This window comes from Eublepharis macularius, chromosome 6 (genome assembly GCF_028583425.1).
Source record: "Eublepharis macularius isolate TG4126 chromosome 6, MPM_Emac_v1.0, whole genome shotgun sequence".
Classification (NCBI taxonomy): Eukaryota; Metazoa; Chordata; class Lepidosauria; order Squamata; family Eublepharidae; genus Eublepharis; species Eublepharis macularius.
This window is the reverse complement of record NC_072795.1, coordinates 142307588-142331201: the sequence shown is the minus strand read 5'-3', so window position 1 is coordinate 142331201 and position 23614 is coordinate 142307588. Positions and strand designations below refer to the sequence as shown.

At 45.4% G+C, this 23614-nt stretch overlaps 1 protein-coding gene across 4 annotated transcripts in view; it reads left to right on the top strand.

Moving 5' to 3' along the window:
- LDB3 (LIM domain binding 3) overlaps positions 1-23614 on the top strand; it is a 216300-nt gene that overhangs the window by 139576 nt on the left and 53110 nt on the right. For 2 of the 4 annotated variants that reach the window (XM_054983570.1, XM_054983568.1), the window contains 4 exons: positions 2275-2478; positions 8641-8655; positions 15484-15653; positions 16616-16652. In XM_054983570.1, the coding sequence (XP_054839545.1) occupies positions 2275-2478; positions 8641-8655; positions 15484-15653; positions 16616-16652 (426 nt within the window). The remainder of the gene's footprint in view (positions 1-2274; positions 2479-8640; positions 8656-15483; positions 15654-16615; positions 16653-23614) is intronic. The other 2 variants (XM_054983567.1, XM_054983566.1) reach the window with 1 other exon arrangement.

Sequence of the window (23614 nt, the reverse complement as noted above, 5' to 3'; positions counted from 1 at the left end):
GAAAAACCACACCTGTTGGTTCAGAGTGTTTCGAATCCGTGTCTGCCCCATCCCTTTGCAAACTCGCCTACCCTTTTCCTGCATGCTGCTGCTGTTCTTGCATTTCTGTGTAGTGGACTTTCATCCAAGAATGTGTAATGCCCTTCAAATCAAAATGGTTGCCACTGAGACCAGACAAGATCAGAATCATTTGCATGTTTACTCAGGAGGGAGTAACACTAAACTTTCCTCAAAGTAAACACGCAGCGGTTCAGGACACAAAAGGACACACCTTTTCTAAGAACAGGATTCCCTTCCCCTGATTCCTGTTTCCTCACTGGAGAGAACTGCATCTTTTAGAGATTTATACATCCTCATGGCTGCCTCGTGTATACTATGACTGCTAACATTGCCTTTAATCATATTACTTATGAGCAGGGCTTTTTTCCTGCCAGAACACTCCAGAACAGCGTTCTGGCAGTTCTCAAAACTGCCCCCCTCCCTGCTCCTGGTTGTTTGTGACTCTCTGGGCCATTATGGGCCCGAAATGGCCAGGATCAGGCCCAAATCAGATTGGAATGGGCCACTGCCAGGTAGGGGAACACTCCCCCGCCTGGAAGCGGCCCAATCCTGGCCGTTTGGGGCCCAATCCTGGCCGTTCGGGGCCCAAAATGGCCAGGATTGGTCCTGAAATGGCCAGGATTGGGTTTCTGCCGGGCAGGGAAACGCTCCTCCACCAGGCAGCAGCCTGATCCTGGCTGTTTAGGGCCTGATCCTGGCCAAAATGATTAAAATGGGCCTGAAACGGCCAGGATCAGGCCGCTGCTGGGTGGGGGAGCACTCATCTGGCCATTTTGGGCCGATTCCAGCCCAATTTGGGCCTTAAATAGCCAGGATCGGGCCTGAAACAGCCAGGATTGGGCTGCTGCCAGGCGGGGGAGAGCTCTCCTGTGCTGCAGTTGCCCGTTCTAGGTTGATGCAGGTCTGATTCAGGCCAAATTTGGCCAGATTTGGGATGAATCAGGCCCCCCGAGGAGCACAGGAGTGCTCCTGGGGTGGCCATAGCCTGCATGATGATGTCACTTCCTGGAAATGGGCCACTGCTGGGTAGGGGAACACTCCCCCACCCGGAAGCGGCCCAATCCTGGCCGTTTCAGGCCCCAAATGGCCAAAACAGTCCCGAAACGGCCTGGATCAGGCCACTGCTGGGCGGGGGAGCACTCCTCAGCCCAGCAGCAGCCCAATCCTGGCCATTTCAGGCCCATTCCAGCCCAATTTGGGCCCTAAATGGCCAGGATCAGGCCGCTGCCAGGTGGGGGAGTGCTCCCCTGTGACACAGTGTCCTGTTCCAGGTCGATGCAGGCCTGATTCAGGACAAATTTGGCCAGATTCAGGACAAATTGGGGCCCCCGAGAAACACGGGAGCGCTCCTGGGGCAGCCACAGCCTGTGTGATGATGTCACTTCCCAGAAGTGACATCATTGTGCAGTCCCGGGAGCACGCGCACACTCATGTAGTGACAGAGGCACCACCTTCTCCCAGGGTTTCCCCAGGTGAGAGTTCCCCCACCTCTTTCCTCAGAAAAAAGCCCTGCCTATGAGAGGAATTTCTGTACAAGATGTTCAGTGTTCTCTTTAATAAGCAGCGTGCCACTAATTTTCTGTTTCAGTGAGCTAGAGCTACAGATGTGAGCAAACTGCTCACACTTCATTTGTGTGTCTTTTACAAACAGTACTTAAGGGGTTTTTTAAGGACCAAAGAGTCTTCACAGAACAGTAACTCAAAGAATTCCATATTGGGCTTAAAGGTTCGGTAGAACTTGGCCCTCATTATGCCAGTGTAGTGTGTGAGAGTTTAACCAACAATGTTCTTAACTGGTCATTGCTTTTCATCCATCTTTTCTATACTGCCATGCAAACCACCTTTTATACTTTGCGTGATGTCCCCTCGGTCCCCCATCCAGTCCTATTAGCATGCAGATTTCATGGCTGGGGAAATATTCTTGCTTCAGGAGAAAAGCAGTTCTGCTATTGATCTCATTTGTCAAATAACAGTTCTTGTATTCTAGTGCTGAAGAGGAAGAGTACACAGTCTCCTAAAGATACGGACACTCAGGGCAGCGAGGAGTCTTCCTGGCCTCCTTTGCCACTTAAACTCTGTCAGCCTGTGCATGAGTGTTTCCGTGTGCGGCATCTTTGGCTGCTTACTCACCGTGCTGCTTATTCTCCTCCATTCCGTTTAACGATCACCTTTTCTCCTTTCTTCCCGTTGCTTCCTGAAACTCTCCCATCCTAGCACGGAGTACGTGGAGCGTTTCAATCCCAATGTCCTGAAGGATTCTGCTCTATCGACGCACAAACCCATTGAGGTGAAAGGGCCGGGTGGCAAGGCCACCATCATTCATGCCCAGTATAACACCCCGATCAGCATGTATTCTCAAGATGCTATCATGGATGCCATTGCAGGCCAGGCCCAGGCCCAGGGAGGTGAACTTGCGGGGTAAGATATTTCCTCTGTGTGTGCGTTGGTTTTTGTGCGGAGTGCTGCACAGTCCCCCTGCCCCCGTCTCTTAATGTTGAGCATTTCAGTGGGTGCCACCAGGGCTTTTTGTCAGCAGGAAGGTGGCGGAATGGAGTTCTGGAACCTCTTGAAAATGGTCACATGGCTGGTGGCCCCGCCCTCTGATCTCCAGACAGAGGGGAGTTGAGATTGCCCTCCGGTGGCGCGGAGGGCAATCTCAACTCCCCTCTCTCTGGAGATCAGGGGGCGGGGCCACCGGCCATGTGACCATTTTCTCTGAGGGCAACCCACTGAGTTCCACCACCTCTTTTCCCAGAGAAAAAGCCCTGGGCGCCACAGTATGGAATGAGCTGAGAGGGTTAATGGGTCTTGGACATTTGGAGGAAGGAATGGTTGGAAATGGTATATCTAGAATATATACACACCTATATTTGTTCCAAAGGAAGACAGCACTGAACATACACACACCCTGCCCCAAACAGTTTTATACAAAAAAGTTTACTAATACTATATATACCTGTCATATATTTTTTTATGAATTTAAGGCCATAACCGCACAAGGTGTGTGATGTGAGTCAAGTCAGGGGTCTCCCAACCTGACTTGCAGTCACATTACGGCGGTCAAGCCCCTCCTGGGGGCAGGGAAGTCCCTGCTTCCAGCTCCCCTTTCCCACGATCACCACCAAGGCCGATAGGAGAAGAATAGTCTAAACAAATGGCTGTTGAGTGCTGGTGTGACGTCTCTTCCGGAGAAAACCCAGAGGAGATATCGGTCCTCTCTAGGAATGCTGGAAACTATGATTTTACCAGTTTCCAGTGATTCCTAGAGAGATGCGACATTACTTCCAGAGTTTCCCCAGAAGTGAGATCATACCATAGCAGATGGTGCCCCCCCATGTCTCTCACTGCCTGGCAATCCTAAGTCACATGTATAATGGGGGGCTCATTTTCCAAATAGGGTTCTCAGGCGGTTTGCCCTAGTGCCCGCTGATTGCAAGCCACCTGGCAATTGACCACCAGCAGGCAACTTGGGCAAGTGTTCAGTGGGTGCAGTCCCGGTGGGATGCAGTGAAGTCACTTCCTGAAGTGACATCATCATACTGGCAGCGGGAGTGCTCACGTGCTTCCTGGAGGCCGATTTTGGTCCCAGACAGGCCAGTTCTGAAATAATCAGCCCAGTGCAAAGCGCAGGAGCACTCCTATGGCCAGCATGACATGTCATATCAGGAAGTGATGTCATCACCCCAGAGCTAAGAGCACATGCGCGGAGTACAGCTCCCGCCCCCCGCCCCCCAACTGGGAGCCTGTGGGGCCTGGGAACCCTACTTCCAAAGTCTTCCATTGCTTGCTGTGACTCAGGAGCACGAGGCAAGGGCAGGAGGGGCTTCAGCCTACCCTCCTGAGTGGAAATGGCCTGGGGGTGCCGCTTGTCCTGCCGGTGGGCTCCATCTGTATTCGGCCACATGACTCCAGGCCCTAAGACAACCCTCTATTTTTTGACAGCCCTCTTGAGGTGGAAAATGTAGCCTCCCCTTCAGGTGAACCAGGTTTTACCACATATATACCCTCGAAGGCACTTGGGGCTACATTTTTTTTTAATACAGAGAGTAAAACCTCAAGAGCTGTACAGATGTCGAATTAGATACAGCAACAGCACAAAATCGGTTTTGCTGCTGAATTTCTAAAAAGCTGTTGGGCAGGGCTTCAAGATCAGGAGTAAACCTCACCAGGAGAAAAAAAGTTTCAAAAGGGGTTTCCGGTGGAAAAGCAGAGAAGGGTTCAGTCCCTTGTTTCCCCCAGTCCTTAATCTCCCACTCATGCACTCTCTTACAGTTAGGAGAGCAGGAAAGTGACTTTCCCTGCTGGGAACCACCTTCCTTGGGGGTTCCTAGGAAGGAACCACCAGGAAACAATCCCTGGAAAAGGATCCAGGAAAACAAGGAAAACAGTCCCTGGGAAACACTCGGGTAGTCGGCTGCCACCACTCAGGTACCTCCTGAGAACAGCTAGACTGACCTGGTGGGAAGCAGCTCCTCCAGCTCAGCCCTAGCAACGTAACCAAGTCACAGGGTGGAAACCCTGAAAAAATTATCCCATAGCCAACTGCGGGTAGTGCCCAAGCAGTCTGGCACGTAGGGAAGAGGATCAGAGAAGTATCCCAGAGAAAAGGAATTGTACCAAGGAAGCCAAAAATGCCTTTACAGAAAGAAGGTTTATTATAGAAAAAAAAGGGGAAATGGTGGGTGGATTCAAAAGGGCTAGGAAGGAGGACAAAACACAAAACCCGTGGAAGAGCACACTATTGCACAGCCCACAGTCTACCAAATAAAACAATAATGTTGAGCTAACTCAGCTAAGCACACTTGACCTAAGTTGTAGAAGGTTCCTCAGAGCATATGCAGAGTTCCTTGTAGTGCCAAGATACTGGAGGAGTCCTTAACCCCTGGCCCACTGGCCTTGGGGTCTCCAGATGTTCCAAAGTGGGGTCTGACCTAAGCCAGCCTTCTCAATGAGATTGGCTAGCAAATCGAACCAATCCCAAGCAACACTCCGTCTCTGATGTCAGAGGCGATTTCCACCAATCAGAGAATTCTTACAGGACGGTCCCGCCATTTTAATGGGTTCTGCACTAACATGACAAAAAGGGAACCAGGCCCAAACCGGTTGCCTTTTGTCAAAGAGGCATTAAGTTGGCCGAGTAGCCCTAATATTGAATGGGGTATAAAGCGTTGTTCTCATGCAAGCTCCAGGGGGCCGAGAATCCAGACCCCCCCCCCAGGGGGCCCTCCAGTCCTGAGCCACGTGGGATCTTAGGGTTCCGCCACACCCTCCGACACGGAACTTTCCAGGAAACTAACCTGGCAGGACCAGAGTTTGGTCTTGCTTCAGCACCACGGACAGCATCCCTAGGGTCTTGGCTGTAAAACTAGATAGGTAAAAAGTTTGGTAAAGTATTACTATAAGCAATTAAATGGGACTCATTGAAGTCCTGCTGATTTTCCTGGCTGTTAGTCACTGATCACCTTAGTTGTCCGTGAACGTTCCCTGCGCACACGTAACCCAAACACTGCTCTTGTGCGACTCCTGTGTGTCTCAGTGAGCTTCACTCCGAAAATATTCTCCCATATGGTCCGCTCTGCGTGAGGAAAAGGAGGAGCCATAGTCTTTAACAGGAGCTTGCCTGTTCACAGCAATGTGGAGAAGTGGTTGGAGTGTCAGGCTAGGATCTGGGAGACGCAGGTTCAAATCCCCACCATGCCAGGAAAGCCCTCTTAGTAACTTGGGCAGCCACTCTTTCTGAGCCTAACTTAATTCACAGACTTATTTGAGTAAAGATAAAATGGAGGAGGGGTGAACAATGTTGTAAGCAACTTTGGTCCATGGTCATGTCTTCTGTGCAGTCCCACATGGGAAGTGAGCATGCTCAGGCCGGCACTTGCGCAGTTCCCATGTGTGCCTGCACTGAAGAGCACTCGATGAATGACAGTTACAGGTGGGTGCAACCATGTTTTTTTCCCCATAGGGGAGAAGAGTGGGGTATAAATATCTATACATTAATATTTCCAATAGGGATTTGTTTGGGGGGGGAGAGGTGAATCTTTGTTTAGATTGCCTGAATTGCTGAAATGCCTGTCGAAGGCATCTCTTGAAATTTGGAAGCTGTTCATCATCTTAAAATCAAGAGGCATATCTTCATTACAGACTTAAACAGGCTGTTCTCCCTCCCCACTAAAGTCTGGGAACTATAGTTTGTGGTAAGGTGAACGGCAGCAAATTCACCGTCCAAAGTTCTGTCAAATGACAAGTCACATGACTCTGGGGACGATCCAGCAATGGGGACGCCCTGTTCTATGGCCCTCAGTCAATATTAGGAAAGCGATGTAATCCGGGCTTCTTGCAAGATCACCTTATTTTAATTGTTTGTTTTAAATGTTTTTAATCCCACCTTGAGCACAGTGTGCTTAAGGTGACACACAATTAAAAAGAAGCAATAAAATACAACCAATAAACACTGCAGTCTTCATCAGCACAAAAATTATAGTTGCCTCCAATGCTGGGCCTCCCTTGAGGCTTCTCTTCCTTAAATTACTTTTATTCCACCTGCCATCACCGTTCAAAATTCTGCAGGAAATATCTCGAGAATAAAACACGCCAATCACGGAAGCTTTACTAAAAATAATTTGCATAAGGCAGGTTTTGAGTCCTGTTTGGTTAGAGTATGCAGCAGAACCAAGATTTTGAGATCTGAGGGTCTAACTAGACAAGGCAGTGGGTCTCCCCAGTGGTTTTTATAGGCAAAGATCAGCTGTGGGGGTCTGGATTCACCATGGCGCAGGGAGAGAATGGATTTAGTCCTCCCACTTCTGCATGTTTTAACCCTTTGAAATGTCCTCTCCTCTTGGTTGGTAATAGCTGGGGGAAAGAATCTTTTTCTTGAGTGGTATTTTTGCCTGTGTGGGGCTAACAAACGCATTGGGAAGATTATTTTCAATTTACCAAATTACATGGGGATGGAACTTAAGACGCTTTCCCACCCCTGTCTCAGACTGAATCAAATCAAGGCCTTCTGCGGCTGCTTGTTGCCTTTAAGAAGATGGTGGGAAGGTATCCACACTGATCTTCCGGCTGCTCATCTAAGCCCTGTTCAATTGTTACAGTTTGGAGGCACCACCCCTCTGTAATTGGAGAGTGCATTACCCAAAATGTCTAGTTGCCATTTTTGTGTGAATATGCTCATTTTCCAGTTTTGGTATGATGTGCAAATATGTATTTTTATTTATTTTATTATATTTATATCCCTCCCTCCCTGCAGATGGGCTCAGGGCAGCTAACAACCATGTGTATCAAAGCTCAAACATGCATGGTTGTCCCTGTTCAGGCAAAATGGCAACAGTGCATATTAAGGGAGATTGAGCGTACCGCGATGTCAACTTGCATATGGTTGTATTGCTAAAATCATAACGACGGAAAGGTTCTAGTGAGACCCTGAGATGGAGCCACAATAAAGAGAAGCAATACATAAAATTGTAAGCAAAGCTTTTCAGCTCTCTCTTAAGGATGACTCTACATTCATACAAATCAAATTCATGTCACTGAATTTGCATGAATTCTGGTTGTTGTCACCAAGCTCATAGAAATCAATGGCCTTTCTTTCATTCTTCCCATGGAAAAAAATGACAATAGGGGTTCATGCCATTGTGCATCTTGCTGCTTTTGTGCACCATAACAGATGTGGGAGTGGAAGCAGCATTCGCACTCATTTCTAAAGAGGAATATCCAGATATCTGTATTTGAACGTGTGTACAATGAAGAATGGCAGGGACAGGGTGTGCACGCACCTCCCGATGCTTGTTGGGATACACAGCGGCCAATGGCGCCCCTGCCGTTCTCAGGTGAAAGTGCATATTCCCATCTGTGTTAGAATGGGATCGTGGTGGCGCACTTACCCCCTGTGTGTTTGTGTTTACACATAGCATCTACTGTGCTGGACTGTCTCTGGATTAGGACCGATACATTTGACACAGTGAATGTGGTTCTAGACAGTAAAACAATGCCGATCATCAATTAGTTCTGAATCATTTTTAACATGGGATTTGGCCTCAAACGAGAATCGGATTATACAGTTCTTAATTTTCTCCCTAAATATTCAGTGACTGGTACTAAGTGAAGAAAATATCAAGGTGAGAAGTGTCGGATCACACCCTCTCTCTCTCACCCAGTAGTGCTTTTAGAAGGATGCTGATCACTGTGTTAGCTGTGGTTATACAACCATAGTACCTCCTCCAAAATGATATTTGGTACGTACATTGCCCTTGATCTCTCTTACTGTGTATCTTCGTGCAAGAATTTGAAGACGTTGTCCTCTGGGGTGCCAGCAGCAACAATGCTGCTATATCTTTAACATAGCTTGCCAAAAGCTGATAACCAGCAAGCTTGTTCAGGATGCTAATGTGGTCGTGTGTTCCTTTGTGCTCCCTGTTATTGATACTGGTTTCTTCTCTTTCTTTCCCCTCTTTGTACATTCCTTTTGCATTAATTTCTCATACTAATGTTGCTCTGTTGTGCGCATCCCAACTCTTCATACTGATGGATCCTAAATACTCAATGCTCTTTGTTGGGGCTTGATCCCATGACTCACAGTGAATCTCCGTTGGCGTAAGTAGACTTATATTTCCAACTCCATAGAATGAAAGAAGGGCATAGTATAAACATGTCTTTTACACACAGGCAAAGAAGGGCATAGTATAAACATGTCTTTTACACACACACACACACACACACACGGTTCACTGCTTTCAGATTTTAGAGGCATTTTTAGTATGTAATAGCCCTGTGCTAACAGTACAATCCTAAGCGGTTACACTCTTCAGTGGACTATGGGCCAAGCTACAAGTGACGAATGACACTTGAAGAGCAAGTGAACAGACTCACGTGTATGCACAAGTGGAGCGCAAGTGAACAGGGAGGAATACATGCGAGTCTGTCCACATGCCCTTCAAGTGTCATTCGTCACTTGTAGCTTGGCCCTTAGAAGGGTGGAACTCTGTGTACTCTACATTGTAAACAATACCAACTAAACTCATACTCTTAAAAACTGTTTCATTTTAATCAAATGGAATTTTAATCCGGTGGGTATTTACTAGGCCAACCTGTGTCTTTGGATAGTAGAGGGGTCTCTCCTTCCCCTCCACCATATAGATAATGACTTGTGTGATATGACTGGCCCCCGGGCATGCTGACTTCTTTTTATGGGGCAAGAATTTATTGAATTGGGTGCCTATATTAGATGTCCATGTGGGACCCCTGTATTATACATCTGGGTGGTGGAAAGAAGAAGGGAGTGTCCAATTTCCTGGCATACTGAAGGTCTCTCTAGTAGGGATGCCAGAGCCCCGCCAGGTGAAATACTGACTGTGCTGAAATCCTGGTGATTACTTTGTTATCTCTGCATTTTTTCTGGTTCCGATCTGCTACGTTTTTTTAATGAAGAGAACCAAGTTGCTTGCAGGTGTTAACTTGCATGGATTAGTTCTCAGCGCAGGATTTCACTCTATGCTTATGAAGTTTTTTGGCTCAACTTTGCATTAGTCGATGAGGACTTTAAACCAAACAAGCGATGAGGTATTCGATATGAGAGGCCTGGGTATGGAATGTGGTGATGAGACATTAGCCTTGCCAACCTCCAGAGGGGGCCTGGAGATTTCCCAGAATTACAACTGATCTCCAGGCTGCACTTGGTCTACCCTGCAGAAATGCGGCTGCTTTGGAGGGTGGGCTCCTTGGAGTTGTTATAACCTGCTGAAGTCCCTCTCCTCCCCAAACCTCACCTTCCCCAGACATGTCTCCAATTGCTCCAAACCCAGAGTTGGCAACCCTTTGATGATGCATAAATATTTCTTCTGCTTGAAAATTTTGCCATCCTCCTGGCATTGAGAGATAAGGGGCTGCAATCTTTAAAACATTTTCCTGGGAGTAAGCCTCATTAAATGGTACTTTCTTATGAGTAGACAGGTCTGTGTTTCGTTCAGGATTTCTCCCGTAATCACATATAAAACAGCCAGTTTCTGGCTTCTTTCATTTAGTCGCATCATCGTTTGGGGCTATCAGGCCTTTATTTCTTGTAGTCCCTCCCTCCCATTCCCCACACCCACATCTCAGCCCAAACAAGCTGCGTGATGTTCGAATTCTATCCACTGTCGGTGAAGGCCGAGTGACTCACAGGGCAAGCGGGGAGGGGAGAGAAGGAAGGCCAGGGGTCCTGAAGGGGCCTGTTCGTAGAGCAGCATAGTTTGCAGAGAAACGTGGGTGCAGGAGATTCCATTGCTGTGTGCTAGCCTTCCAAGTTGCCCTCCGCTGCTGGGTGATTTCCCAGGGGTTTGCCCCGTTGCCCATCGATCACTGGTCATTGATAGGAGGTGGCAAGCCCCCCCCCCCCAGAAAGTGCCCACCACTGGCAGGCAACCTGGGAAAACGCATGCCAGACACACTCCTGATGGGGCATGACATCACTTCCTGAAGTGACGTCGTCGCACTGGCCGTGGTCATGCTCCTGTGCTTCTCTGGGGCCAATTTTGGCCCCAAACAGGGCAGAATTAGCCCCACGCAAAGTGCGGGAGCACGCCCATGGCTGCATGATGATGTCACTTCAGGAAGTGATGTCATCATGAGAGCGCCGGGAACATGCTCATGAAAAAAGCAGGCGCAAGGTAAATGCCAGGTCTCCCTTCCCTCCTCGCCAGGGTGCTCATGGGAGAGAGAAACAAACTTACACTCTGAGACTTAGTTAAGTTTTAGAAAAGAAATAAGAGTTCTTTATTGTGGGAACTCCATACATGATAGGAAAGGTAATAGATAGATCCCTATCTAGTTTTCTAGCCTAAGGATGCCAGGAGACAGCAGGGTGGCATGTCTTGCATCCATGGTACAAGATGGAAGGCGAGAGAGAGAGTGTGAGAAAGAGAGGAAGATGAGGTGCCACAAAGAGGAAGTACATGTTAAAGGATAGTGCCAGGGTGGGAGAGAGCAGAAGGGTCAACAGATTCCTGAGTTCCTCCTGACCTCTCTATAACTCTCATTTATCCCCCTCTGAAACCTGAGAACGGGACGGCGTTAGTCCTCTTCTACTAAGAGGGCCAACTGCAGATCCCGGCCTCTGCAGGTTCTATGCCCGCTGCAATGTCATAGCCAAACAAGCTCAGCTAGACATTCATGGATTCCGCACACGTTGGATAATGCACTTTCAATGCACTTTATCGATTGTTTGAGGTGGGTTTTTTGTTCCGCACACGAAAAAATCCGTTCCAAATGGTCTATAAAGAGGATTGGAAGTGCATTATCCAACGTGTGCGGAATCACTACTTGTTGGCATAGCACATAGATAAGCATGTCGCTAGCATTAACAATATTTGTAATGATCAGTATGGATTGCCACACAGGGGCAAAATCCTTTTGAATTCAACACTATTGTGCAAGTTAGAAGTATTGAGAATGACATGTTCCATCCAGTTCTTTTTTAATTAAGTGCATACAAAGAGTTCAGCATCCCAATATTAACTTTTTCACTTGGAAGAGGGCCTAAATGGGTTTTAGTTGACCTTGTTTACATGTATATAAGGTTAGGATTGTACCTTAATCTCAATGATGCTGGGGAACTTGGCCGTAGTCCTTGTGGACTGGGCCACTTTTTCATAGTTAGGAATAAAAAAAAACATACTGGATAGTCCAGGTATGTGTATAACAGCTATTGTCTAAGTGGTGAAAAAATAGTTGCATAGTTACGGCTCTTGTTGTTTCTTGTTAATTTCCTTAGTTACTTATTTACTTCATTTATAATTTGCCTTTTTCATTGAGGCTCAAGGTGAAATATAGGATTAGAATTAAGGTAGATTATAGAATTAGAAAACAATGCTATAAAAACAAAATGCATCTATTAAAATGCAGTTTAAAATATCTAAAATTTGTCATAGACATTAAAACTGCATCTCTGATCATTGTTTTTCTGTTTAACCCATAACAATAAGATATCAAAAATCAGGAGTTAGTAAGAAGAAGGTGTTCTTTTTTAATTCCTGTTGCAATTGAATTACATTTTTTGTTCCATTTCTGCCACAGTCTAATGAGATCATTACTATACATCACAAATACGCATGATGGTTTAAAATTTTTGAATAAGTAATATGAATTCACCAGAAAGGCCGAAAAGGCTGACTCAGACATTTAATCTATTTAGTAGTAATAGCCTAGATTCCACCATTGTGTCAAGAAAACATTTCAATAATTAGTATTTATACACAAATCATCAGTGTTTGCTGATATTCTAACTTGAGGGGCCATGTGCTGAATACCTTACTCAGATTTAATTCTACCTTTAGGTACTGAGTTCAGGATAGGGAAAAAATAAGTACTCCTTCATGCATTTTGAAGCTGGTTAACATAACCAGACGAACCTTGGTCTGATCCAGCAATGCCAATGGATATTCCATATACATCCTGAACAGGAAAGTTGAACTGAATTGATTCTTATGCCAAGAAGTTTGAGTGCTGATTTTTTTTGTTTACTGCAATACCCATTGTTATGTGAATGTTGGATTCTTTAGAAATTATGCAGGGTATAAAGTTCCTGCCCCTGTCTATTTACGCTACCTGGTGTAGAGTAGTGGTTAAGTATCTGAGCTGGGACGCAGCACTTTTCTGGTTCAAATCTCACTACTGCTGTGAATTTAGCCGGGGGCCTTGGGTCAGCTACTCCTCTCAGCCCAGCTCCCCGGCTATATTGTGGGGATAACAACACTGCCTTTAATTTACCACTTTGGGTGGGTCCAGAAAAGTGATATAAAAATGAACAGTTGTTGTTGTTACTTATCTCAGACCATAATAAGCCCAGCCAAGTTTCTGGATTGTATACACACTTCGAAAGAAGTTAGTTAGAAGCATTACAACAACATGATGTACAATATTAAATAGCAGCTAACTTATTGCTTGTGATTTGTATATATGCTATACTGGCAGCGGCCAGGGCTTTTTTTCAGCAGGAACACGGTGGAACGGAGTTCCGGCACCTCTTGAAAATGGTCACATGGCTGGTGGTCCCGCCCCCTGATCTCCAGACAGAGGGGAGTTGAGATTGCCCTCCGTGCCAGTGGCATGGAGGGCAATCTCAACTCCCCTCTGTCTGGAGATCAGGGGGCGGGGCCACCGGCCATGTGACCATTTTCACCGAGGGCAACCCACTGAGTTCCACCACCTCTTCTCCCAGAAAAAAAGCCCTGGCAGCAGCAAGTACATTTCCTGGGAATGAGACAATCAGATTGTAATATCTGAACACTACTCAAAACAGGACACAGTGGTGTCATTACAGGCAACTATAAAAATTAAGAATTTATTTAAAAATGAATGCAAACTGATGTGTGATTTCAAAACTCCAGCATATAATTAGAATACACTAACCGATCTTCAGCAAAAAGAAAAGGGAAAAAAACCAATAATATGTTGGCCTTTTAAAGTGTTTGTCTATCCAAGCGGTAAAAGCTGTTCAGTTTCCTCTCTTTTAATGGCTCTTATTGTTTTAATCTGGAAATTCATCATGCCATAAGAGGAAAGCCATTCGCACTAGAAGATTTAACAGCATTTACTAGCAGTCAGTATATAACCCTCATGCTATTACTGTTGGGTTTATTGTTCAATGCCCATCATTTTGGAGCGGTGATTCTTATTGTCAGCTGCAATAATGTGTATAGCTTCTGGCAGTTAAACACACCTTATCATTACAAGGGGAAAGATGCTTCTCGGTATATGGAAAATGTAGCCTGTATAGTACAGTAGAAACTGTGAAATATGCAAGTATCAGGGCCAAGCTCCATGCACCAAGAAGTGACATTATGGTATTCTAGGGTTGCCTGGTCCCTGTACACTCCCGGTGGGCGGGGGGATCTGGCACTCACCTGTATGATGCCCTCGCTCACATGTGTCGTGCACTCCTGGTGTGGTGCAATGATGTCACTTCCAGGAGTGACGTTGTCACACAGGCCCCAGGAGTGCTCCTGAGCTTCGCACCAGGCCAATTTGGGCCCCAAATGGGCTGATTCTTCCAGAACTGCCTGGCTTGAAGCCCAGGACCACTTCCAGGACGTGTGCGATGACGTCAGTCGTGGGAATGACATTGTTGTGCCACACCGGAAACATGCCCCGGAAGTCCCGTTCCCATGCCTTTCCCCCCTGCCAGCCACGTGAGTGGAAGCGGGGGGGGGGAGGCTGAGAGTGGGGGATCCCCTCCCCCACCTGGGGACCGGCAACCCTACGGAGTTCAGGCGACCTCAGTGTGATGGTAGCATACGCAGGCCCAGGGTTCATACACTGACGGGTCAATAAGCTGGCCAAGTTACCTCTCATCTGTTCGGACCATGAGGGACCTCCCGCAGCTCTCTTGTTATTCTTTATAAATTGTGTATATGGACTTACCCTGATACTTTGGACCATTGCCAGCGACTTGAGTCGAGGCAGTCACCCCAGGGTAGCACACCTTTTTCCCACCAGAGGGAGGACCTTTATGATTGGGCCACCCTCCCTCTGGACTGCGTTGTCGGAAGACACTCATTCCCGGCAGGACCTGATGACTTTTCAGAGATCCTGTAAGGCAGAACTATTCTGCTGTGCTTTTGACCCTTAGCACTTTTTTCCTGGGGGGGAGGGCATAGTTGACTGCATACTACAATTTTGTATTATGCTATATGTTTTGTTGGATTTTATTGGATTTTTATCATGTTTTTGTTTTGATTGTAAGTGATATAAATTATTGATCTGAACTGCTTCAAGCTCTTAACCAAAGAGATGTGGTATAAAAATCAAATTTAAAAAATCAAATACGTAATAGAAATCAAATAAAATCACACACTGAGTCAGTATAGACCAGAGAGTTTTGGTGTAGTGGTTAAGAGAGGTGGGACTCTAATCTGGAGAGCCGAGTTTGATTCTCCACTTGAAGCCAGCTGGGAGACCTTGGGCCAGTTTCAGCTTCTCGGAGCTCTCTCAGCCCCACCCACCTCACAGGGTGTTTGTTGTGGGGATAATAATAACACACTTTATAAACCGCTCTGAGTGGGTGTTAACTTTTCTTGAAGGGTGGAATATAAATTGAATGTTATTATTATTATATGGAAATGGAAATATGTATTGTCGAAGGCTTTCACGGCCGGAGAACGATGGTTGTTGGGGGTTTTCCGGGCTGTCTTGCCGTGGTCTTGCCACGGCAAGACAGCCCGGAAAACCCCCAACAACCATCGAAATGGAAATAATTTAAAATTTTTTGTCTCCTTCAACTCAGCATAAGTTCTTGGGAAACTTTTGTTTTCCAGAAGAACATTGTATCCCCAGACTGACTGGAGAGAAATTGGGGGATCCACTCAGACGCGAGAGGGCAGTGCTGGGAAGGGGAGGGGGCAAAACCCGTGCGAGCTGTTTTTTCAGTGCCCTCTTTCTACATTACAGTAGCCTCCCTGTTAAAGACCCTCATGTAGACAGCGCCTCTCCAGTATATCAGGCAGTACTTAAAACGCAAAACAAACCAGAGGATGAGCTTGACGATTGGAGTCGCCGTTCTTCCCACCTGCAGTCCAGGTCCTTCCGCATCCTGGCTCAGATGACAGGAACTGAGTACAGTAAGTCCAGGCTGCGAAGCCCCGGTTCACACCTCCTTAACACTCTTTCCTTTCCCACCTTTGTACAACCGGTGTCTGTAAAAAGACCTCCCCTCCATTCAGTCTCTAGGAAGCTTTTTAAAAATCCTCAAAGGTTAAATGTATCGAAAGAGAAATCCTTTAATTCACTCTGTGGATTTGGTGGCAAGCTATAAAAAAGATTCTATTTTTATTGCTATTTTAATATTTCTATTTTTATTACTAATTAAATTAATACAGTTTGTCACATGAACAAGAGAACTGGTATAACTTCCAAAAGTCAAAGTTTCAGACAAAATGTGCATTCCAATATAACAACAATAAGATTTTAAATTAGTGAGAAAATATTTGTGAGATCTCCTCATGCCCCCCAATAATTCCATTTTTTTAAAGAAATGTGGGCAATTAGATTACTCACAGTGCAATCCTAGCCAGAGCCAAGGTGCTTACAAGGGTGTAACCATTTAGGATTGCACTGTATGTATTCTAATTGTAACAACCAGAATTGTGGGATTCAACTGTCAAATGGGTTAAATGAATTTAGAATGCTCCAGATACATTAAAGCTAATTTAAAACAATTTTGGAACAGAAGAGATAATAAATCATATTTCTGTATTTTAATTCAACACCATTCAAGTAATTGAACCATTGACTAACCCTGTGAGCAGGTTAGGATTGCTCAGCTAGCAAATTGTTCATGAAAAGATCTGCCACCAAACTTCAATATGAAAAACACAAAATTGTATTTCTAGTACTTTTACATTTTACATTCAGTGTACTGAGCCCTTTACTAATGATTAAATATGTACCTGCACATGATCTGCCCAACCAAGAGATGCCATGCCGAGCAGTCTTCTCCCCTCTTTGTAGTTAGATTGTGAACGCCCCCCCCCCCGGTCTTCCTTCCTTTCTCTCTCTAACGGAGTCAATTTCTCACCTGCAGTGCAAGATCCAGACGAAGATGCCCTGAGGAGATCAAGGTAGGCACCTAGCAGCAAGCACTACGGCCTTCACTTTACTGATAACAAATACTTAGTGCTCTAAACTGACATTAATCTGAACAGTACAAAATAAATTAGATTTTTGTTCTAATACATTTAATCGAATCACTAAATTGAAAGCGCGGGTGGCTTAACAATGAGCAAGAATCTCTAGGCAGAGACGTTGACAAAGCGGCCTCGTTCCTAATGGGTGTACTCAGCCCCGTGACATCTTTGCACAACGATGTCCCATTTGTTTGTGGTGGGACAGCTTTGGGCAATGAACTTATGGGACCAGCGTGCATGCGATTGGCCTACATTTCATAACTAGATGGAAATGCAATAAGACAGCATGGTTTAGCGTTGAAATTTTAATGAGCAATTTATTTGGATGGTTCTGCAATTGGCCTTTGTTTCAATGGAGAGGTGCACATGATCACGGTAAAGGAGTTGTTCCCAATGATATGAATGAAATACCTCACTTCATTTTGCTGAAAACTATGTTGGGCAAAAGAAATCCAACCCAACCAAAGTTTTATTTGGATTTTTTTCTCTTCACATAACAATGCAGTATGAGTACACAGGACTGCTTTTGCTACTAGAGTAAAGTTTTTGTCCCTTTTCGATATCTGGGAGCTCAGATATTCTTCTGGTTTTAAGACTATTGTGGTTGGCTGGTGTGAATGGGCTACAGGCTTCGTGATGTTTTTTCGTTCATTTTAATACTGGCTAGAGAAACCTGGACTTTAGTCTGCTGTTTCATTTACACACCTCTGCCTCCCTGAATGTCGTCTTCTGAGCAAGGCCCTTCGTTTGTGATCTGTCTGGTACTTCTGTCTCGCCGCAGTTCCGGCTGTGCTGCTGCAGACTGGCTTTTCTGTATGCTCGATCCCGTGACCCTCCTGTGTATATGCCCATTTCTCAGCCCCTCCCCAGCTCATAACAGCAGTTTTTAAAGTAAACTTGCAGGGAAATATGGCTGCCATCGACCTTGCTTTGCAAGTGACAGATACTGATGCAACTGTGGCTCGAATTATCTATTTGAGCTTAAACCATTTTATATTAAATTCTTCTTTTGTTACAGAAGAACAGAGATAGAGGACTCACAGCCAAACTAGATGTGACGGCAACCACGTGGCTGCCATAAGGATACCACCGCCATTTTAAAGTCATTTGAACATCCTAAGAGCAGCACTGGTGCTCACGTCCCTCCTTTTTCAAGTGCCAAAACAGCTGCAGGAAGGGGGTTGCCCCACTGTTTCAACACTTGATAAGGCACCGTGTGTGTGTGTGTGTGTGTGTGTGTGTGTGTGTGTGTGTGTGTGTGTGTGTGTGTGTTAAAAACAAGAGCACCTCAGCCTGCTTGCGGCATTTTAAAATTTAAAATGGTGATGTCCTTATGGCAGCCATGAGGAAGCCATCATGTCTAGTTTGGCCCTTAGGAATTTATGTGCAGCCGACATGGGCATTGCAATATATGACCGTCACACATGCAGAGAGTTTGCTATAGGTACACTAGGCATATATGGAATGTGAAGCTGTAGATAATACACATCTCTGAAGTTTTTGCTGAATTATATTCTGATTATATTTTGTCGTATCTAGCCCAGTTCTGAGAGCTGGTGCACAGAGGAATCTTAAATGGAGCCCCTATATGATGAGAAATCTCTGAGTTATAGAAGCTGTTGTGGCCGCCCACCAGCCACTCGAGCATTCCTTTGCTTGCTCACCTTCTAGATTGTTCTAGCAGTGAAGAGTCAACCCAGTGACTTTTTTGTTCCTTTCTGCTGAGGCGAGAAGAAGCCAGGTGCTGCCAAGGATGGGCAAGTGTTGGGGGAATTCTTATCAAGTAAGCAATGGACAGACTTTATTGGGGGGGGTCCTGTTTGACCAAGCTAGCGACTTCTGCACCTGCAATTGGAGGCTTAATATGCTGCATAACTTTTTAGGCTTAGGGAAATTTTCATGGATAACCCTTTGTTGTTGTTCCTGCGCCTGCATTTGAAGGAAAAATATAGCTTTCGAAGAGCTGACACTGTTCAACAAATTCTGCTTTTAAAAGTCCTAGAACAAAATTTAGTCCACTCACAGCTTAAAGACCAAGGACACTTTCTAGGGTATAAGCTTTGCTTACTTTGCCAGCATCTGATGAAGTGAGCTTTGACTCACAGATGCTTTTCTCCCCAAATGTGTTGCTGGTCTTTAAGGTACTATTGGATTTGAAGTTTGTTCTGTTACTACGGATGAATGTGGGAGCCTGAAGTTGATGATAAATTGCAGCAAGGAGGGTGGATTTTTTTTTCCAGACAGAAAATGTGTAGGTATTAGCAGACACCCAGATTTACATCAAATGACATATTTTTGTTGAGTGTAATTTAAACTACATAAAAACAATTTATGTGTCATGTACTATATGTTGTCATCATTGTTTCATGTTTCTAAAATTATGGCTAGCGAGATGTTCAGCTACCGATGAGCCTCATGCCTTTATGCAGGAGGGGACCAGGGCAGCCTCGGGGGGGGGGGGGAGGGGGCACACATTCAGCCCCTGCACTCAGAGGCTTCTGGGATCCTCTGCTTTTTTCATGGAGAACCGAGTGATCATGGCTGTTCATTTTTTTCTGTATTCAGTGTGTTGGACCTCATCTAAATTCCATGCATGGAAGTGTAGCTTCCCTCCCTCCTCCCTCCTGCTGCAGCCTGGAGTGCCCCTCAAATGCTTTTCCTGGGAAACCCCGAGAGAGCCCCCACCAGCAGCATAAGCAGGGAGTCGGACGGCTGGCTTATGGGGGTGGGGATCTGGGGGATCTTTTTCACAGGATCCAACCCTCTATAATGGGCATTTATAACTGGTCAGTAATAAGAGCCCCGTGGTGCAGAGTGGTAAGCTGCAGTACTGCAGCCCAAGCTCTGCTCACGGCCTGAGTTTGATCCTGGCGGAAGCCGGGTTCAAATAACCGGCTCAAGGTTGACTCAGCCTTTCATCCTTCTGAGGTCGGTAAAATGAGTACCCAGTTTCCTGGGGGTAAAGTGTAGATGACTGAGGAAGGCAATGGCAAACCACCCCGTAACAAAAAGTCTGCCGAGAAAGCGTCGTGATGTGACGTCCCCCCATGGGTCAGTAATGACTCGGTGCTTGCACAGGGGACTGCCTTTACCTTTATAACTGGTCGTCATGAGCCCTGTTATTTTTCAGCTTTCCTCACGGAAGTAGGGAGGTAAATTCATTCCTAATTCCAAAACATTGAGTGGGAAAAAGGCAGAATGTTGTGTTGGCTGACTGTGCCAAACTGCTCTGCCAAGTATATGGACTCTTTGAATTTTATATGCCAAAGGGATCCTGGTTCCTCCCAGTTTCACTACAGACCAAGGAACTATTCAAATGACCAGTTCTGACAACAGTCTCCCAAAGATTTGCTCTCCTTTTATATTCAAATAGCCAAATAGTCCCCAAACCACTCACCCATGATGAAATGAAATTAAAAAAGTATTTTTCCTGCTACAATAATATGCAGTTGACCTATTTTTCAAGAAACAGTGTAACATCTCCTCAAAGAGGATCTTCAAAATTGGCCTTGGCATAGACTGAAACTAGCACAATATTTAACATACAAGTGACCAGAATTTCCATGCAGAAGAGGATTGGCTTGCTATTGCAAGACTGTATTTTGGTGAAATGGCTCCTCTGTGTTGAAACTTTGTGTGGTCTGGAAAATCGTAATGGCTAGATAAGGCCCTACTCAGTTCACTATTTCCTTATTTTTTAGAGTACAGGACCCCCTCACACATATGCATACACTACACTTTAATTCCCATCATTCTCAACAACTGATCACAACCAGGGCTGCCATTTCCCCTCCAGGAACAGGGGGACCCCCCCCCCCCCGCCAGCTCCTGTTTGCCACCACCATTGAGAAAAATAATATTTAAAAAACACCATCGTTGTCAGCATGATGTCACTTCTGCAGAGAAAACAAAAGTGACATCAGTCCGCTCTAGAAGAGCAAGATTTGAGTCCAGTAGCACCATAAAGACCAACTGGTATGAACTTTTGAGAGTCAGAGCTCCCTTTGTCAGAGTGGGAAAGGGTAAGAGGCCTTATAGTCCAGGCAGAGGGCAGGAGGGGCATTGTCTGGAAGCTAGCGATAATACATGTTCTAGTTAGCTTGACAGAGGTACAAGGTGTATAAGAAAAACACTATGTCCTGATTCATCCCTCGGGGATTGATTGTTCCAAACCTGCAAATAAACCCAATTTCAGCCATCTCATCTTGTAATTTTCCTCTGAAGTTTCTCTGCTTGAGAACTTTTAGATGGAATGTCCTGACAGTTTGCAATGTTCTCCCGCTGGTTCTTGAATGTTGTGATTTTTAATATCGGCTTTATGTCCATTCATTCTTTTGCAAAGGGACTAGCTTGCTTGTCCAATAGAGAGAGCTGAAGGGCATTGCTGACACTGGATAGCATATATAGCGTTGGAAGATGGACCTGAAATGGTATAGCAGGTGCTATTAGGTCCAGCAATTGTGTTGATGGAGTGAATATGGAGGCAGAGTTGGCATCTTAGTTAGCATCTGACAAAGAGAGCTGTAGTTCTCAAAAGCTTATGCTACAGTAAAGTTGGTTCGTCTTAAAGGTGCTACTGAACTCTTTAGTTTATTGTAGGCACTGATCCCAGAGTTCGCATCGTGACCATGTTGGGAAATGCATTGTTGTGAATGAGTTGTTTACCCCTCCTACCCTCTGCCTGGATTATAAGGACCCCTTTCCTTTTTCCATTCTTCCACTCTAGGAATTGTCAGAAAATCTGTGATTTCACCATTGAGTTTACAGCATTTCTTTGAGAAGGTGGAATGTCACTTCTAGATTTTTTTTCTTGAAATTGATGTCAAGCCATTTCTAATGGTGCCCCCTATATCCCCCCCCCAACTTCCACAACTAATCAGTTAGGTAAAAAAATTATGTGGTTCATATGCAGTAAGTTTCCTGGACTCTTCTCATCATCATTACCTGCCACTGGTGAGGACATACACAGTGTGCATGACAAAAGTTGAAATAGGGAACTTGAGATCGTCTGCCGTGTTTCCTTGAATCTGTAGTTCTTGTGACATGAGGACTATTACTAACTGAGACGTCAGTTGTTTTCCCCCAAAGATACCCTCACGTATATCTAGACAAGGATATATCATATAGCATAGTAATTAATGTAAAAAAATGCTAGATGTAGATATTGCTTAAATAAATGGATTTATTAATACTTAAGTAATAGAATAATTTGTACTAAACCATTACTGTATAGTTGAATTACGTATGTATTTTAACCACACGCAGTTTCCTTGACTGCCGACTTTCCAGAAGTGAAGTTTTTAGCAGTGTTGTTCCTCAGTCTTCCCTTCAGCCACTAATGGACTTTAACTAACCCTTAAAGACTCTTAGAATTTTCAAACTTCTACCAGTCTAGCGTGAAGCTTGACCAATAACAGGCGAGCCAGATAATAAGCAATCCTTTTTCAGTTCCAACTTCCCAAACTCAGCTGATTTTTTCCCTATTCCTTTAATACTTTGTTACATAACTAAACCCTTCATTTTGTCATAATTCTGCATGGGAAACTACAAATTTCAGAGCCCTCCTCCCCCCTCCCCCTGAATATGCATGAGCTTTTTTATCACTAGCCAATTTTCTTTTAAAAAACTGATTTCCACTGTTTATGCTGTTGTTTGTGCTTCTTTCTGCTTGGACAGAAACCAAGGCCCTGTTCATATATTAAATCAGAAACTTTAATTTGTAAGACCACTTGAATGTGCTTTCTGGTAGCTGAATGTTAGCTCTGTCCAGGGCTTTTTTTCAGCTGGAACGCGGTGGAACGGAGTTCCAGCACCTCTTAAAAATGGTCACATGGCCAGTGGCCCCGCCCCCTGATCTCCAGACAGAGGGGAGTTTAGATTGCAGTGGCGCAGAGGGCGATCTAAACTTCCCTGTCTGGAGATCAGGGGGCAGGGCCACCGGCCATGTGGCCATTTTCACCGAGGGCAATTTAAACGTTTAAAAAATCCCCCCTTGTTCCAGCTGACCCAAAGTGACGTCATTGTGCAGTCTTGAGTTCCACCACTGAGTTCCACCACCTCTTTTCCCAGAAAAAAAGCCCTGGCTCTACCGCTGCCTTCAGGGTTGGACTTTGTGGCAGAAGTCTGCAGGCTCAGCAATGGCCTCCTCAACAGCCGGTTGTAGTTAGCAAGCCCAGATGCCCTGCTGCAGGGTAACTATGGACGGAACCAGGGTGTGCCATGTGTGTTTATCTTTAGAAATGGTGGCTTGGAATGAGACGTGCTTGCTGAACGTTCATTCTGTACTTTGCTTTTGAGACATTTGTTTAAAGGAGGACATTCTCCTCTTAAAATGATGCCCTGACCTGGATAGCCCAGGCAAGCCCAGTCTTGTCAGATCTTGGAAGCTAAACAGGGTCGGCCTTGATTAGTAATTGGATGGGAGACCGCGAAGGGAGACCAGGGTCACTATCCAAAGGCAGGCAATGGCAAATCACTTCTCTTGGTCTCTTGCCTTGAATATCCCAGCAGGGATTGCCATCAGTCAGCTATGACTTGATAGCACTTTCCACCATGAGCCATTGACTACTTTTAAAGAAGTTCTCAGTTAATGTTCTATACATCTTGTCCTTGCCCAAGTAAGGTGCAGTGGCATTTGCCCAGAACAAAGACCCAGGAGAAAGTCGATGGAGACTGTTGGCAGGGCAGGTGGGGGCAATGATGTGGAACCAAAAGGAAAAGAGGTAGCAGACAGTGGAGTGACAGGTCAAGGATCATCGGTCCATCGTTGGCTTTAAAAGATGGGAAGCAGTGTCATGACATTACCAGAGTTTTGCGTGAATCCTAGAGTGTCCTGCAATGCTGTGATGTCATTTCCAGTTACGTGGCTGTAAATGATGTCATGACATCACCTAACA